The 18,327-nt window shown below is 31.0% G+C and overlaps 2 protein-coding genes across 3 annotated transcripts in view; one reads left to right on the top strand and one right to left on the bottom strand.

Moving 5' to 3' along the window:
* Nucleotides 1-224: 224 nt before the first annotated feature.
* On the bottom strand, nucleotides 225-6,042 carry LOC130667084 (uncharacterized). Its single transcript, XM_057468516.1, has 3 exons — nucleotides 5,832-6,042; nucleotides 4,472-4,973; nucleotides 225-3,497 (listed from the first exon to the last, which is right to left on the bottom strand). The coding sequence occupies exons 1-3, from the start codon at nucleotides 5,943-5,945 to the stop codon at nucleotides 2,152-2,154; spliced, it is 1,962 nt and encodes a 653-aa protein (XP_057324499.1). The 5' UTR covers nucleotides 5,946-6,042; the 3' UTR covers nucleotides 225-2,151.
* Nucleotides 6,043-10,014: 3,972 nt separating this feature from the next.
* Nucleotides 10,015-18,327, top strand: part of LOC130675918 (steroid receptor seven-up, isoforms B/C) — a 236,678-nt gene continuing 228,365 nt past the window's right edge. Inside the window, exons 1-2 of one of the 2 annotated variants that reach the window (XM_057481849.1) lie at nucleotides 10,015-10,058; nucleotides 10,147-10,189. The gene's annotated coding sequence lies outside the window, so the exon portion shown is untranslated. Of the gene's footprint in view, nucleotides 10,059-10,146; nucleotides 10,190-11,526; nucleotides 11,566-18,327 lie in introns of those variants that run through there. The other variant, XM_057481860.1, reaches the window with a different exon arrangement.

Raw genomic sequence — 18,327 nt, 5'->3', positions numbered from 1 at the left:
CAATAATTTCAATTGATTTAAATTTTTTTGTTTGTATATATAGATATATAGTTTACATGGAGTGACCGCCTCTCAATTATTTTCAATCAATATTTTTATTCAGGGAATTGAGAACATTTATAAAGATTTTGAAGTTATATCATTTTTCAAACAATTCTTTATTATATTGACAAACTTGTACATATTTGGATGACAATTTTACAATATATTTAAACATCCAGTAACAATCAAATTATACTTTTTGAACGAATAAATTATAAAGTAACTCATAATTTACCGATTTAATCAGCTACCGATTGGCAATTGGTAGCTGTTACCGAAAATTAATCTTTGAGTTTTGGTAAAACCTTAATAGATTTGATTAAGGTAGGACCAAATTAGGTTGACCTAGAGATTCAAAGCCATAAAAAATTATTACCGGCTTAAGAGGGCCGTCGTGCCTCACCCTCCCTTAAGCACATGAAGATCGGAACGTTTTTGACGCAACGAAAATCGAAATAATTCATGAAATTTGTGTCTCAAGGCGACTTAAGGGGTTGTTGGGGGGTGGCCTGTTATTTTCGGGTGACATGCAAAACATTTCCGACATCTAGATCCAGTAGATTTTTTACTTTTCATTTCTTTTTTCTTATTTTCGTTCCGCGAGAAACGTTCCGATCTTCAGGGACATCCTCCCTTCATCATAACGAAATCTGTTTAAATTTATATACATTAAACAAAAATAATTATCAACCGCGAGATTTATGTTTTGATGTTCAAATTGTGAACTTACAATGCCAAACTAACTACAACTAACCGACCAAAAGAATAGTAAATCTGTAACTTGGTTTGAGAGTTAGATTTATTCTGTGAAAGAAACGTACTTTTGAACCAAGCATAAACAATTCTTGATGTAAGAATCCTGAAACTCCTTGAGCCAAGATAACAATTCTTGAAGCAAAAAAAAAATGGCATTCTTCAAACTAGTATTCTTGGTCCAAGAATATCTTACTTGAATCAAGTCAACTTTTTTTTCTGTGTGCACGGATAAAAATTAACAATATACATTTTTGACAACAAGTAATATACTGATAAAGTAATCAGTAAGTACACTGTAAAAAATTCGGAGTGAATTGGGAGTGAAATAAAATCCGAATTCACTCCGCCACTCGGAGTTCCGGAGTTTTAAAAAAAATCACTCCGCATGCGGAGTGAATTGGGAGTTTTTTTTTAGCGGAGTGATCTCGGAGCGACGCGGATTTTATTTCACTCCCAATTCACTCCGGTCCGGAGTTTGAGTACTTAAATAAATTTATATTAATTTATATGAAACTGCTAAACAATGTGTGTGTGTGTGTGTGTGTGTGTGTGTGTGTGTGTGTGTGTGTTTGGGTGTGAGCAGGTGTTTGTGTGCGTGTGTGCAAATGTGTGCGTGTGTGAAAATTTGTGCGTGTGTGCAAATTTGTGGGTGTGTGCAAATGTGTGCGAGTGTGCAAATGTGTGCGTGTGTGCAAATTCATGCGTGTGTGAAAATTTGTGCGTGTGTGCAAATGTGTGCGTGTGTGAAAATGTGTGCGTGTGTGAAAATGTGTGCGTGTGTGCAAATGTGTGCGTGTGTGCAAATGTGTGCGTGTGTACAAATGTGTGCGTGCGTGTGTGTGCGAGTGCGCGTGTGTGCCTAAATATGTATGTGTGTATGTGTGTGCATATCAGCTGATCAATAATGTAATACGCGAATTTTTACTTCGATTTTATTATGTGGAGTTATATTTTATTAATAATATTTTCAAAACTCCGCTCCGGAGTGAATTTCACTCCGGAGGGATTAATTTAATAAAAAATTTATCTACTCCGCGAAAACTCCCCTGCGGAGTGAATTTCACTCCGAGTAGAGTGAATAATTAAAAATTCATTCACTCCGGATTTACTCCGTATTCACTCCGCGAATTTTTCACAATGTACTGTCATTCTAAATAGTAATTCTTTTATTTATAATTAACACGTCAATAATTATAAGATAAATATTAAAATTTATTAATTATGAAGAAAGATTGATATTTGAACTTTAAAAATCATTACTTAAACTTGAAAAATTCATGACACGTATTATAAAATTTATTGCTTGAAACGTTAAAATTCTCTGCATTTAAACCCAGGTTTCGGGTTACAATTTCAAATCCTCATTTTTTTTTTTTTATTTTTGTTTTTTCTGTGCGATGATTGTTTTATTGGAATCAATCGCCCGCCAACGAAGGCAACTTTTTTCTCCAAAGTTTTAATAATTATTTTTCTGTGTTGTGAATCCTGAAATTTCTTTATCAGTATCTCAGCTACAAAAATCAAGACCGTAAAAACAAAACTCAGTGCCATAAATATGTAAACACCTAGTAAATTTTCAAATTCTACTCCATCATATTTGGAGGCTGCTGTCTTTAATGCTTCTTTAACTTTCAATTTGTTCAAACGGTAAATAAATTCCCGCTTGTTCCAACAGTCTATTAAACCGTGCTCTGAAAATCTTAAAGCCAATTTATCGATTTCACTTTTCAAAATCCAGTTCTTACGAATTAAGTAAGAAACATAGAAAAAATCTAATTTTTCTTGAGCCAAATGTAAGTTATACTTGTACGCTGCGATTATTTGATAGGCTATAGAAGTAACACATGCGTTTAAACTATCATTTAAAACTTGGTCATGGCAACTTAGTGGGTATTCAGTAAGTCTATGCAAATACTTTTTGTCTAAATTGAGCCACAACTCCTGGTCAGAAATAAAGGGTTTCAAATCTTCATGATAGTAAACGTTGTATTTAAAGTCACGTAAATCTTTTAAGTTTTCCGGATAGTGATGATCGGGTTTTACTGACAGGGCTAATATCTGTCCAAGTATAAATGGAGACATTATAAAAACGTATAAAGTTGTAACAAAAAATATAACCCGTACAGATAAACTATTTAACGGTGCGGAAATTCCAGCACTTAATGATAATCGTAAAATATCTAAAAACCCACGACTATAATCATTACCGTTTTTAAAAATTATTATAATAAACGTTATAAATAAAATTAGAATCGTGACGGCAATAATTTCAAAACTCAAAAATTCTTTAAAATTTTTAATTATCGAAACGAGTTCCATTCGTTGCGTTAATATCATATGGCCAACTTGAAAATGAAAGTTTATAATATCAACTTGCTCGTAATAGCTACCAAAACGCCGTGGACTTAAAACAATATCATGGGTACCGTTCATTAATGTTTTCAAAAATCCTACTGCAGTATTGTTTACCATAGATCCTGCGTCACCGTAATTGATAACCGGTGTTACATTTAAATACAAAAATAAATTATTACTAAATTCAGAAACAAAATAATTAGTAACATTTCCTAATTCTTTGATATCGAATACCTTATTATGAGTGCAGTTTGTTTTAATCATCGGATTTATTGCAGCTTTTACGGTGTGGCCATTAAGAAATTTAGTCTTATCAAAAGTCAGATTGCGACATATATTTTTATCTGAAAGAAGAAAAACCAAACATATTAAGGGGGTATTCTGGTTTAGAAATTCGAAAAAATCGATTTTTTTTTTGCATATTTTCATAGTATAACCCTTCAAAAAAATGTCCCTAAAAGGATTTTTCGAAATTCGAATTATTTTCGGAGTTACAGTTCATTTTGTGACGCGCCGACAAAACCGTTTCGCAGCCGGGTCGAGCTACTGAGGCTTCCAAGGAAGCTGGAACTGCTAAATCATCTGAAAGAGCTTCACTAAACATGACATTTGAAGTCGAAGAAGGTACTTTGTACGGAGCAGGGATAGCTGATTAATAACAAGTGAGTATAAAACGTCAGTAAACGACTTCGACTGCGCGCGATTAGCCCTCAAACTTTAAACTCCTTTTTCTCGTAACTACTTTTCTGGAAACGGTGTGCATGATATCTTCAATTCTACTCAACCGATTCACTTGAAATTTCACACAGAGCTTCTTTATACATTATAGTATCGCACTACGAAGAGGTTTAAAAAAAATTTTTTTTTTTTGTATTTTTAAAAAATTCCGAACGACAAAAAAACAGGGAAAATACGAAACTTTATTTTCAAACCACCGCCATTTTGTGAAAAAAAATTTTCTTTTTCAAGAACGTTTCGTAGTGCGATAACTACACCCTTCCTCATTACGAATTATTCATGGATTCCCATTTCAGGTCATGGGAAGGATTTATATCCTGCACACCAGGACAAGCCATTTTTCCATCAGTCCCCACTGCGCCGACCTGCAGTTTTTTGAAATTTAATTTTTTTTCTTATATTATTAATGTTTTGTATTCTAAAAATATCAATAAAAAGCTTTTAAAAAAATGGATGGTAAAAATAATTTTTGTTTTTTTTTTATCGCGTCCGAAAAAATACCTAAAATTCGGGCTTCTAAACCAGAATACCCCCTTAAGAGCTTTTTTTAATGCTTATCAATAATCAGCTTCAAAAATACCATTTGAGTAAGGTTGTTTGTAGAGAGTCCATTGGTTGTCAGGTTTGTCAAAAGTTTCCACTTCTACCCAAGGTTCAGGAGCTTGGTTCGTGAATGGGTTGTAAGTGTACAGCATCATAATTTCATCATTATCTGACTCATGGCAAACAAAATAAGATGATATCAAATCTAGTTTCCAGAGTATTTGCAGCATTTTCGACGCGCCTCCACAAGACTTTTCAGTGATTCCAATAATAAAAAAAACTGAAGTAACACTCCACGTGGGTGATAACTTCAACGCGTCCAAAAGAGCTCCGAGTTCATCAGTAGATTGGGCAGACAGGATATACGTGGGATAAGCAGGGTTGAATATTTGTATATTCTTTGCTTTATAATTACTATCAATTATGTTAACACTTGGGTGATCAATGTCTCGTGAACTTTCATAAATTAAATCGATCAAGTCCTTAGTAATGACGATAGGATTTGTTCGATCAGCAAAACATAATTTTATTAATTCACCCTATTGACATACAAAAGTAAGATTTTTAATTATCCTTTATTTTATTTCGGAAAAATATAAAAGTAACACGTGCGTGATAGAATACTTTCGAGAAGTGGCAAATGTTTGGACGTAAATAAAAAGATAATAGGGGAGGGGGGAACAGGGTACCACCAAAATTTTATAAAAAAAAGATTTTATTTTTTAAATGTTCTTTAAACATTCCAAAATCGGTTTTGTAAATATAAGTGAGCATTGTTTTAAATTTTTTTTGCTAAATTTTTTCAAAAATCGAGTGTCCATCGAAAAATGTTAACGGATTTTATTTTATGATAAAAACCAATAAAAATTTTTTTTTCTTCCTTTGCATCCAATAATTGTGTGAAACGTAATTTTCTTTATGTAAATTACTCACAAAAAAATTTAATTTAATATCTAGAAATTTTTTTTTCCACCTTTTAAGGGGGTACCCCATTTTGCCCGCGAAAGTGAAAATATTATTGGTTTCAACGGCAACTGAATTTTTTTTTTTATTTGCTTTGAATTTTATTAAAAACAAAAAGTTTTAGCGTATTTGAGTCTACGAAAACTCAGTATTTCCTTAAGTACCCCGATTTGCCCCACCCCCTCCCTTATATAGTGAATTGTTGTTTTTCTTTATTTTACTGATTTTTGCTTAAAAGTGACCGTTAAAAAACAACAACCTAATGTCTTTAAGTTATAAAATTAAATTTTTGTTTCGTTATGACACTAATTATTTAAATTCATGATAACGTTTTTTTTTTTTTTATTTTTTTTTTATTTTGTTACTCTTAAAATACCATATCGCGGCCCGATTGTCTCCCAAATATATTGTTTTATAAAGAAATATATAATTACCATTTGATTCCACGAAATTGATGAATACTCCGATTCGAATTTATCAAATATTTTGTTACCACTGCACACAGTTATTATCATTATCCACCAAATAAATTTTTGAATCCACTCCATCTTTTTTGATATTAAAACAAAAAAATCTAATATTGATCTATTATGATAAACATTGTCAAATAATACTCTGAATAAAATGATCAGCACTCAGCGCATCGTATCAGTTCGATGTAACGATCGTCACTAACTGTGTGACAAGTCGTACTTCACTGCATTCGTGACAAAAGACACGTCATATATCTCAATCATGAATTGTATTGTTTTGAAAGTTCCACTTTACTGCTGTATCCTAGATACCAGCTGTTTATTTTTAATCCTTTTTCCTTATCTATCAGGGATATCGGAATGCACACATAGCAAATCATATACTTGCCCTGGCGGTCGGGAACACCGTGAAAACACAGTGGAATCTCGGTGGTTATACGGTGGCTTTGTGCCATTTTACCACCGTGATTAAACAGTGTACCTACCATGGTTCCATGATGTATCCAAAAATTTTATTACGAGAATAAACAAAAAAAATCCTATCGACTGGTAGGCTTGATCCTGAGACCTTTGGATTTAATTTCTGATCTGTTATCCACTTTGTCAAATCACAAAAGGTTGATTGCATTTATTTGTATAAAATTGAACTTAAGAAAATTAAAGACGTCAAATAAATGATTGATTTTCTTATTTGTGTTATATTCAATTATATTATTGTTCATATGGTAACGACCAATAGTGGTATACCCAGTAATAACTAGAAAATAATCACTGTTTTCTATACTTTTCTTGGATATTTTATATATAAACGCTCTGATATCATTTAAAACTCTCATTTAACTTCCTATTTAAATCGCATTTGTTGATTTTTGTCTACATTCAGATCAATCAATATCAAAAATTAAAAAACTTGGTGGAGCTCGAAAAACTTATAAATACGAATGTATTAAAAGATATTATTGAACTCGAATATATATTTTTGGCAAAAGGGTTTTTGAGTTTTTGAGTTCGAAAACACCGGGAAGTTTTGGGGCAGACCTGCAGGGTCAGCTGGCTTACATATTTTTTTTAATTTTTTGAGAATGACTCATTTTGCTCGCCCAGAACAATTTTTTTTCCTGGCTGTAACTCGAAATTTCTTGTAGGAATTCCGAATAGAAGTAATAAAATTTGGAAAAACCAAAAGTGCACACCTCAAACGCTTATGTTATATTTTAATTAATCAGTCTATGAAGCAATGAATGTATTTTAATATTTTAGGCTTATCAAAATTTTTGTAAAAGTATAAAGCTCGAAATTGCCCGAAATTACTCATAACTTTACTAGTTTTTTGGGTTCAAAAATTAAAAATGACAATTCATAATAAAATGCATAAATTCAATTTTTTTTTAGCTAATTGGCTTTGAGAAAACTGTGCTGACTCTATTCGTCCGAAAATTTGAAAACTGACAGTAGATATTTTTGATAATATTTTTTTTTTTATTTAGTGAACAAAATTTGAATAAATTCCGTTTTTAATTAAAGTTTTTAATTAATAACCTGGTCCGTCATATCAACGTCTTATATTTGATAATGAGAACAAATTTTAATAGTTAACTCAATTGATTTTGAACAAAAATTATAAAACATCTGAAAAATTTCAAAAACTACTCACTTTGCCGCCATTTTACTGTTTTCTTGTCAGCGACGAGCACTTTCACAAATTGATAGAATTTAATTATAAAATTCACTGAATATAAAAAATTTATGCAACTGATTGATCACAAAACTCAAACTCTCACTTAAAAATAATAATTTTAATTATTCTTAGACATTTAATTACTTTTGTTCCTGCGTTTAAATTTTAACACGAACCCAGCACACACTGACAGGAAAAAAGCCAACACTGAATTTAATTAATTTAAAAACTCACATTCACTGACACACTTCATTTATTGTCTCAGAATAAGCTCTGGTCACTAAATAATTGATATTAACTAATTAGTGATGTAACAATTGAATATTATAATTAATAAAATAATTATTTCACTGAAATTCACTCACTCACGAACGACAGCGATCAGCCGGACGTTGACTGAGCTTAAGGCTTCTGCGCATGTGCGTTCCAACCGTCGCCACCGCAGCGCCTTAAGTTTGACGCGCTAATAATTTCAAACTTTTAAATTTTGAATGTCAGCGCCGTAGTTCCAGAAGCCGCCGTCGGTGTTCTAAAACTGTCATGGCTGCTCAGCACACGTCTCTCATGTAAGCTCCGTTAATTTATTCATTTAATTTAATTTATTTGCTGTATCTAGAACTTAATTATATTTAAATTACTTCCTATACACGTAAAGAAAAATCTGAAATAATAATTTATAATAAATATTTATTTAGTCTTTGATAAAATATTAAATTACAAAATGAATAATACTGAAGTTAGCCATGATACTGAAGTTAGCAGATCACCAATTTTTGAATTTTGTTTTCTACAATTTGATTGAAAAAAAAATAAAAATAAAAATATGCACATGTAGAAAATTAAAAAAACTATAGGTGCAATTTTTTAAATACTTTTTGTTTTATAATCTGTCATTTTAAAAAAAAATTCAAAAATTTTCAGACGGTGGTGAACTTCAGCGTCATAAGTTAGTTGACGTTTAATAATTTTTGAACTTTTTTAAAAACGATTAATTATAAAAAAAAAAATATTTAAAATAATTACACCCATAGATTTTTAAATTTTCCACCTGCGCGTATTTTTTTTTTTTTTTTTTTTTTTTTTTTGTAATTAATTTAAAACAAAAAATCAAAAAATTTTTAATTGTCTGCTAACTTTAGTTTCACAAATATATGATAGTGAAATGAGTCGACGTTTAGTAATTTTTGAATTTTTTTAAAAACGATGAAATTCAAAAAATGTCCGAATAACTCCGGCTTGACAAATGACAGCTAAAAGTTTTATAAATCATTTTTTTAATTAATAATCAACTAATTAATTATTGTCATTGTTTTCAATTCTTAATAATTTTTTTGAGTTTGAATTTAAAAATTTAATTTACTAAATATCGATCTTGGATTTTTAAAAATAATGATTTTGTTAATTAATCGGAAAATTATAATTATTTTTCAGGTTTTTGGTACTAAAATTATTTAGAAATATTTTTTCAAAAATCAAAACAGAGATTTTTTGTAACTGAGCTTCAATTGTTGGAAATAAAAATGGCCGCGAAAAAAATAATTCAAATTCTGAAACTAGACGTCAGCGCCATAGCTTATGAAAGTCGCCGTTAGACAAACGATCGCAAGCAGAAGCCGGTTCAGAAGCTGACGGCAATTGTTTAACCCCTTTGTCTTGGTAAAAATTAATCATTTAATTATTTTTTCTGATTTATTTAAATATATAATAAATAATTTATGTCTTGACAGCTTCCTAAGTCATCAAGTTTGATACGAATGACTGGATATTCAATATCGATAATATATTTCATATATTTTTGATATCTCGAGTATTTACTGGCTCGAATGATTGTTCATCATCACTTTCTTCACTGATGCTTGGGTAATTATTTTAAAGTTTGTTTATTATCACATTAAAAAAAATTATTTTCGATTGTTCGAAATATTTTATGATACTCAAGACGAGTGTGAATGTAGCAGACATCGGACAAATTTAAAATTATGAATAAATAGAGTAAACAATTGATAAAATAAAATTTTTAAAAAATGCGCATTTAAAAAATTAAAAAAGTTAATAAATGCATTTTTTATAAATATAATTTTTTAAATTATTCATAATTTTGTCTGATGTCTGCTACATTCACACTCATTACTCAAGTTAGCAGACGTCTAATAATTTTTTGAAACACGATAAATTATAAAGAAAAAAATTTTTCAAAAAATTCCACCTGTAGCTTTTTTAATTTCTACTTGTCCATATTTCTATTTTTTTTTTTGTAATTGATTTACTGAAAAAAAAAATTGAAAATTGTCTTCTGGCTTCAGGATCATAATAATTTACGCAGGACTAAAAATTAATGATTTGTCTCTTATTAATTATTCTTTATAAAATTTTCAGTTGGTGCAAAAATACTTGGAGAAGAAAATAATCCAGTGAGAGATTAATGGGAGTAAAATTAATTTATTGATTCCAATCATGATGGATCTTGTGCTGGTTCCGGATTCTGGAAGCGCAGAAATACGTCCGCCGAGGTAAATTTTTTTCAATTCAATGAAAAAAATTATCTAAAACTCTTATTTTCATTAAAAAAATTATTAATTCTGTTTTTTATTGTTACAGAAATTGAAAGAATTGTCTGCTGCTCTGGATATTTCTCGTCGTGGTGAGTGACTTCCTGCATGATACATTTTTTTTTACTAAATCATAAGTTTTTTTTATTTATCTTTTGACTCGAGTCGAAGTTGTGGGCTCATGTAATTTTCTAATTTTATTTTTTTTTTATTAAACTGAAACTGTCTGTCTTTCATGAGTGTGAATGTAGTAGACAGACAAATTTAAAATTATTATTAAATAGGGTAAATAATTAATAAAATTTAATAAAAAAAATACAACTTTAAAAAATTAATAAGTGAATTTTTTAAAAAATTATTTACTCTATTTATTTATAATTTTAAATTTGTCTGTCTGCTGCATTTACATTCGTCTTTAGCAAAAATCAATTCGGGTGCTAATTATTTCCATTTGAACTAAGGCTTCAGTTCAATCATTCGCAATCACCCGTATTTTAAATACTCAAAGAATACATCAAATAATTCATAAACAGACGTGATTCGGTTTATGGTTTCATAAATTTCGCGACTTCCCCATACTTCTCAAAAAATTATTTTCAAGCTTGTCGCACCATAAATTTATTTTGATCAAGAACAAAAGACATTGAGGAAATTTTGGGTATGTATTTTCTTGCTCATAAATCATAAAAAAAAAATCCAATTGCTTAATTAAGACCAGTAATTAATTTTTTTATTTATATTTTTTAGTTTATTATTGGCTGTAATTGAATGAAAATGTTCTTGTCGAGTGTCCATTGTTAGAGGAACAGATTGTGCTCTTGGTAAGCCATTTAAAAATTTTTAAGTCCAGAATTAGCGGAAGCTAAAATGCGATAAAAGTTATTTGTGTACCTGAAGATCAGAACGTTTTTCACGCAACGAAAATGGAAATAATTTTTATAATTTGAGTCTAAAGGCGATAAGGGGTAGTTAGGAGTGGCCTGCAATTTTCGGCTGACGTGCGAAACATTTCAGAAGCTTAGATGCAGTAGATTTTTTACTTTTCATTTCGTTTTTTTATTTTCGTTCCGCAAAAAACGTTCCGATCTTCAGATAAAAAATTATTTTCGGTTCTCAAGTATCTTAAGATTACATTTTATTAAAATTTTTTCTACATATTTATTAGCTGGAGCGAAATATCAATCAGTTGACTGGAAAATAATACAGTGGAGTGTGGAGTAAACAAATGCACTGACTTTATTCCATATGACTATCATGCATCTTGGACCGCTGGTTCCTGATTCTGCTGCTGGAAGCTGAAAAAAACGTCCGCCAAGGTGAGTTATTTGTTTTTACAAAATAAAAACTAACAGCTTATATGAGAAAATTTTGAAATAAATCAACAAATCTATTAATTTAGTTGATTTTAATTTTTTATTTTCACAGTGATTGAAAGAATTGTCTGCTGCTCTGGATATTTCTTGGTGTGGTGAGTAATTTTTTGCATGGATATTTTTTTTTGTAAATTAAATACTATTATTGTTAGTGAATTTGCCTGCAGACTCGAGTCAAAAGAGTGAGCTCACATTTATCGTTGACTATTTATTGTTTTTCCATTGTAATAGAACCGTAGAGTCGCTCGAAAGTGACTTCTCGGGATATTAAATTAGGATAATATTTGCGTAAATCATTTTATTGACTGCAAACTAGCAAAAGTGCATACTTGACATAACTAACAATATGAAAAATCCTGAAAGTTCGAAAACATTTTGATTGAGAAATTTTTGAGCTCTTGGAAGTCAAAAAATGTTTATTTTGTTCAACCAAAAAAAATACATTAAGCTAAAAAAAACTAATTTTTGTCATACGATATCTTTGGAACGAATCAACCGATTTAAACGTCCCTGGCAGCAATCGAAAGGGCTCATTAAGACTTAAAACTGATTACATTTTGAGGCAAATTGGACAAGTATTTTATGAGTTATATAAAAAAAACATTTTTATTTTTCGTATTACTCGTAAACTACTCGACTGATCGACTTCAAAATCTATTCAGATTTAATTCTTGATGAGCCCTTTCGATTGCCGCCAAGAACGTTCAAATCGGTTGATTTGTTACAAAGATATCGTACGACAAAAATTAGATTACACAAATCCATACGCACACACACACATGGAAAGATTGGAACTCGACTGGTTACTGTTCTGCACCCGACTCAATACGGTGCTGGAAAAAAATGCCCGATTAGGGTACATCACCACACTGATGACTGTGCGGAACCTGACTTAGTCGTGTGCGCACATCTTTCAGTCAGGTTCCGTACAGTCATCAGTGTGGTGCTGCACCACAATCGAGTGTTTTTTTCCAGCACCGTACTGAGTCGGGTGCAGAACAGTAACCAGTTGGGTTCCAATCTTTCCGTGCACACGCGGACATTCATCCGAAAATAGGCGGAATAACTTCCTAGAATCTCAAAATGTCATGATGAAAACTCGATTTTCGAAATTCGGACCTAAACCAATAACTCCCTTTTTTTTTAAATTTCAAATTTCATGGCGGGAAGTTAAAAAAAAGATCCAGCATCTTAGGATTCGCGAAAATCCAATACTTCTATAGCTTTTCCACTTTGTCCAACCTTCCCTTGAATACAATCGATATTTTAAGATCTGAACCAAATCTATATCGGTAGAAAGATACAGTGTGAATAATAAATATAAGATATATGATATAAAAAGTTATATACACTAGATCTCTTAGTAATTTTCACCTTATGATACTTGTCTTCACACTCCATACCCTTAGGGTTATTGTCATAGCCGTAGTCGTTGTCTTGGTTGGTTACCTGGGTTAGATGTTACTGTCTACTTCATGATATGTACATTGTAGATCTACGTTAACGACATTCCCACATTCCCTAAATGGCATTGTGCAGCAAGGAAGTAGTCATTTGCGATAAGAGGACCCATTTTCGTGTGTCTTTGAGAAAGAGCTTTTCTACTTTATACTTGAGACCAAGTTTAACACTCGCACCCACCCACATACACACACACATTTTCATTCTCCCAGAACAGACTTACTAAAGAAAACCCAGGGTTAGGTTGACTGTGACTACTGTCCGGAAATTCAGTGAAACGTCGTCTCTGTTTTCAGAATAAGTACAATATAGTCCGTATTGTGGTAGCAGTCATCCCAGTAGTTATGAAATAAGAGAAATGACGATAGCGAATTGTGAATAGCTACTTTGTAATCACAATAATGCCATCTCAAGTGTTCCATCGTGCTTTTCAGACAAATATTTTATTTAATGATCATATTAAATGTTAATAAAATTTCATCTATTTATTTTTTTATCATCATTATTTTTTTTTCGTTATAAATAAACTAAAAATAATACACTGGTCACAAAAATTAAGGGATATAAAAAAAATTCCAAATTTTTGAGTGATTTTCGACATGCTGTAACTTAGTGAAAAATGGTCGTAGAGTAAAAATAAAAAAAGCAAATTGTAGCCTCAAGTTTATAGTTTTCAGATCAGGACTTCAAATTTTCTTATCATGCACGGTTCCAGAGTAATCCTAAGAAAACCGACGCAAAAAAAAAATTTCCAAATTTCCGCTCGTCTTTAAATAAGTCTATGGGCTTCAATAAATTTTTTTTGATAATCTGACCTTACACGGAAAAAAAAATAGGCGTTGCAACAGGATGCAGTCCTGTGGGAGCAACAGGATTTTTATGTGACAGCAACAGAATAAATCCTGTGAGAGCACCAGGACAAAATCCCGTTGCAGCAACAGGATTTTTCCTGTGGAATAAGGAAGATAAGGAACGAGTTTCATGTACTAATTTTTTTGTCCATATAATGAAATTTTAATTTTAAAAAAAAATCAATTTCGAAAACAAATTTTTATTTTTTCCAAACTTCGAATTTTTTTTCGAATTTTGAAACTTCATTATACGGACAAAAAAATTAGTACATGAAGCTTGTTCCTTATCCATTTATTCCACAGGAAAAATTCTGTTGCTGCAACTGGATTTTATCTTGTTGCCCCCACAGGACTGCGTTCTGTTGCAGCACCTATTTTTTTTTCCGTGCATGACTATATGTAGAAAAGTTTTTTTTTTTTTTTTTAAGTATTATTTTGTCACTTGTAAATGTCAAGTGTGTTAACGTATATCATATATATACTGTAGCTTTTTTACCACCCTTGGTATGTCAATGTCGAGGGGTCGTCTGTGATTTCGATGAGTAACCCCCTCAATTTTTTTCTCACTCCTCTGATTTTTTTTCTTACCATATATTTTTATCTAAAGTACATGTGACATGTGAATTATTGCTTTTTTTTTTTTTTACTATCAATAAAAAAAATTTTCAAATTTTTTAAATTACGTCTGTTAACGAAAACTCAATTAAATATGAGATCATTTGTTTTAATATCGAAAAATTGACTTTATAAAAAAATCTTTAAACAGTTTGATTTAAATTTTGAGTACATTTAAGATGTAATGTTTGAAAAGAGTATTTTTATTTTTATTGTTACACGTAAGTGTCCTGAAAATGGTCTGACGAGACAGGGGCAAGAGACTCGTTTTTGCCACTCAAGACAAAGTGCAGAGACTGTGTTCTGTATTATCTCCTCACTCTCTTTCTGCTCAAGTACTTTTGTTGTATCAGTGTTGAGAGGCCATATTCCTTTTCTTTCATAGACTCTTTTTTTTTACAATAAATTTTATTTGTAAAAAAAAATTGATAATTATTTTCCCATTATTTATATTTTTTAATTTATTGAGAAAAAAATGGAGAGTAGTTTGATAAACAATCACTTAGATAAACTTTATCGAATTCAATAAGTCAAATAAATAAACCCTCAGGTTTTTACGTATTTCTCATCGGCTTCAGAGAATCAAGTGTGTCGCTGCGCTTTATCGCACTAAAGGGCCATAAAGGCTAATATAATTCCGCGGGAAGGAAGTGAATGTGCGAAAGGGCAATAGTCAGGGTAATAGTAAGAGCACAAAAAGAAAAAAGTGTGGGAATAAAAATAAAAAAGTTGAAAGATAGAGCAACATACTGTTGAGTAAACTGGCCACTCGTTATCACACATTGCATTTTCACGTAGTAAACTTTTTTTTTTTTTTTTTACCCCAATAGAGTGATGGCTTTTGCGACCGTTGGAACATTTAAGGGAATTGCTCCCCAGCGCCCTACATACTTTCTATAAGATGATCTTTCGGTATTATGGCAAGTGTTTTAGTTTTATCAAGCGTTTTTTCATATTTTTACTCAGCAGGATTTAGAATAATCTATTTTCAATCACTAAAATTTATAAAAATCTATGGAATATTTATTTTTTGAGTAGATCTTGTTTTTTTGTACGCGAAATCAGATAACGAGAAATTCGACTCTGACCCACGTGTGAGTCAATACGAGACACACGTGTCGAAATTTAGAGCCTATATAGGCCCCTCTAGCCCGAAATAGATTCGATTGAGAGCCCTGTAGTCCTCTAGCTCCGACTTTGAACCCAAAGGTCCGAACATTCACTGAGAGGTCCGATTTTGAACCTTCAAGTCCGACAATATTAGTCTCGTAATAAATTTCGGTTCATTATAATTAAATTATTTATGATGATAGAAAAAATTAAAGATTTTTTAAAATTAATTGTAAGCATAATTTTTTTTACATGCAACGAAATTTATATAAAATTAATTATTATTATTATTATTACTCCTATATTATTATTAATTTATTGTAAAAAATTGAACTATTGACAGCTTTTGCTATATATTTTGATAATTTTAATTGAAATTATTTTAACCATTGTAAATGCAAATAAAATCCAGAGTAACATAGATTATTATTAATCATATCAATAATGCTAATGATATTAATAATATGAATATTATTATTATTACAATAAAATAGGGCTCAGAGGTTCAAAATAGGACCTAATTTTAATTTTTATCAGATCCTATATTGAACCCTAAAGTGCTAAAAACGGAAATTTGTAGCACTTCAGGGACCAAAATCGTACCTAATTTAACATGGAAACAGACTCTATTTTGAGCCTCCAATTCCAAAATAGATCCGACTTAAGAAGATTCAAAATTGGCTCTAAATTTCGACTTGGTACAAGTGCTTGGTTACGATTTGTAAAAAAAAATGGGACATATTGACCACCCTGAACAATATGGCCATTCAAATTTTTTTTTTAAAGTGTCCATTTTACCACAGTCAGCTATAACCAGTTTTCATCAAAATAATTCAGATAAACACTTAAAAAAAAATTTTTACTCTTAAAAATTTCAAAATGGCCGTTTTTTCCGATTGGCCAACTCACCCCCTTCCTTACTACAAATCACAACGAAGTATTTTAAATTAGAAACAATTATTTTGTCTCCAAAATACTCCGCACTTTGTCCCTGGCAGCAACCAAAAGTATGATGTCTCATTTTGCCCCGGTCTCTGATCAACTTGAATAATAATTTATTTTCGTTTGGATATAAAAAATATAAAGAAAATGAAATAAAAAGTTATTTAACATACAAATAGAGCCAAAAAGAAAATAAAAATATAAAGATTTCAATGCTGTCTTGCCGTCAATCCATTGAAAGTTTGACGTTGGATTTTTGTAATAAAATTCAATTCCCGTAGTTTCTACAAAGCACCTCTTGTCGTAACTAATATAAATAAATAAATAAAAAGTAAAAAAAAGAGTCAAAAGAAAAAATTCCTGACGTGTAAATATCAGCAGTAGAGTTACGAGCATTACGAGACGACGTCGGCGACGACTACGACGGGTACACGAGGACTATGAGAAGTAGTAGAGAGCACATTGGAGGATATACAGAGAGTATACATCCAGTATGTAACGAATAGAACAGTTGAAGGATGGGAAAAAAAGTGCGGTTGAAAGCCTCGAAAGCGAGTGTAGCGTCGATTCACGTCGAGTCATGTATCCGACGACGCAACGTTCATCCCGCCCGTTTACATATATATACACACTACGTCAACGATACCATACCATACCACTACATCATTATTCTTTAGCTCTCTCTTGATATATCACTCCTTCTCTAGTCAACAACCTACCTATATATATTACGTTTTTCCAGACTTATAAAACCGATGTCTGTAGCCCCGCGATCACATCACCGGCAAATTCAACGCGTCTCGCGATATTTCCAATATTTGAAGCCACGGAGGATGTTACAGTCGCTTCAGGAAATGAAATGTGTGTCTAATTTCCAATGCTCCAATGAAACCCACCCCCGTTCGTGATTCTGTGTACTCGATCCTGCCAACTTTATGTCATACTCATTTTACTGATGCGTATCCCCCTACCCCCAATTTTTTTTTTTTTCATTGATAATATTTTCAATAGGATGTACTTTCATACCAATTGACGATAAGGTTAACAGATATTAATTAGTTGTTTTAAATAATTTACAGAAAAAAATTAATTTTCATATCATCAAAGATTTTTATATATATTAGGGTGGTCGTTAAAAATTAAATTTTCTCAGACGCTCCAGAAAAAGCTTCTTTGTAGTGGAAAAATGCGTGGGGAATTTGGTTTTTTTTTTTTTTTAAGTACAAAGAACACGAGCCGCAGGATGATCAAAGTTAATTTTTCGATACAATTGCGGTTTTTTTTAAATATCTCATTAAATATGCAGATTAAAGGAAAAAATTATAAAAACAATTTTGTAGGAAATTAAATTCTTGACAAAAAAGGTCATATTCATTTTTTTTATAAAACGTGTATTTATAAAGATATTTTAAAAAAACTTTTGTAGAGCTTATAAATTGAGCGTTTTAAGGATTATAAATTTTGAAAATAACATTTTTCTAAGTATATAGAAACTACAACAAACATTAATGATTGATATGTTGCGAGTTATGGTTGTCTATATTTAAGAAAAACCGATATTTTTGACATTCGTTATCCTTAAAATGCTCAATTGATAAGATCTAAAAAAGTTTTTTTAAAATATCTTCATAAATACACATTTTATAAAAAAAATGAACACGACCTTTTTTGTCAAAAATTTAATTTCCTACAAAATTGTCCCTATGATTTTTTCCTTTAATCTGGATATTTCATGAGATATTTAAAAAAAACCGCGATTGCATCGAAAAATGAACTTTGATCGTCCTGCGGCACGTGTTCTTTTTACTTAAAAAGAAAAAACCAAATTCCCCACGTATTTTTCCACTAAAAAAAAGCTTTTTATGAGGCGTCTGAGAA

This window comes from Microplitis mediator, chromosome 1 (assembly GCF_029852145.1).
Source record: "Microplitis mediator isolate UGA2020A chromosome 1, iyMicMedi2.1, whole genome shotgun sequence".
NCBI lineage: Eukaryota > Metazoa > Arthropoda > Insecta > Hymenoptera > Braconidae > Microplitis > Microplitis mediator.
This window is presented reverse-complemented; position numbering and strand designations above follow the sequence as displayed.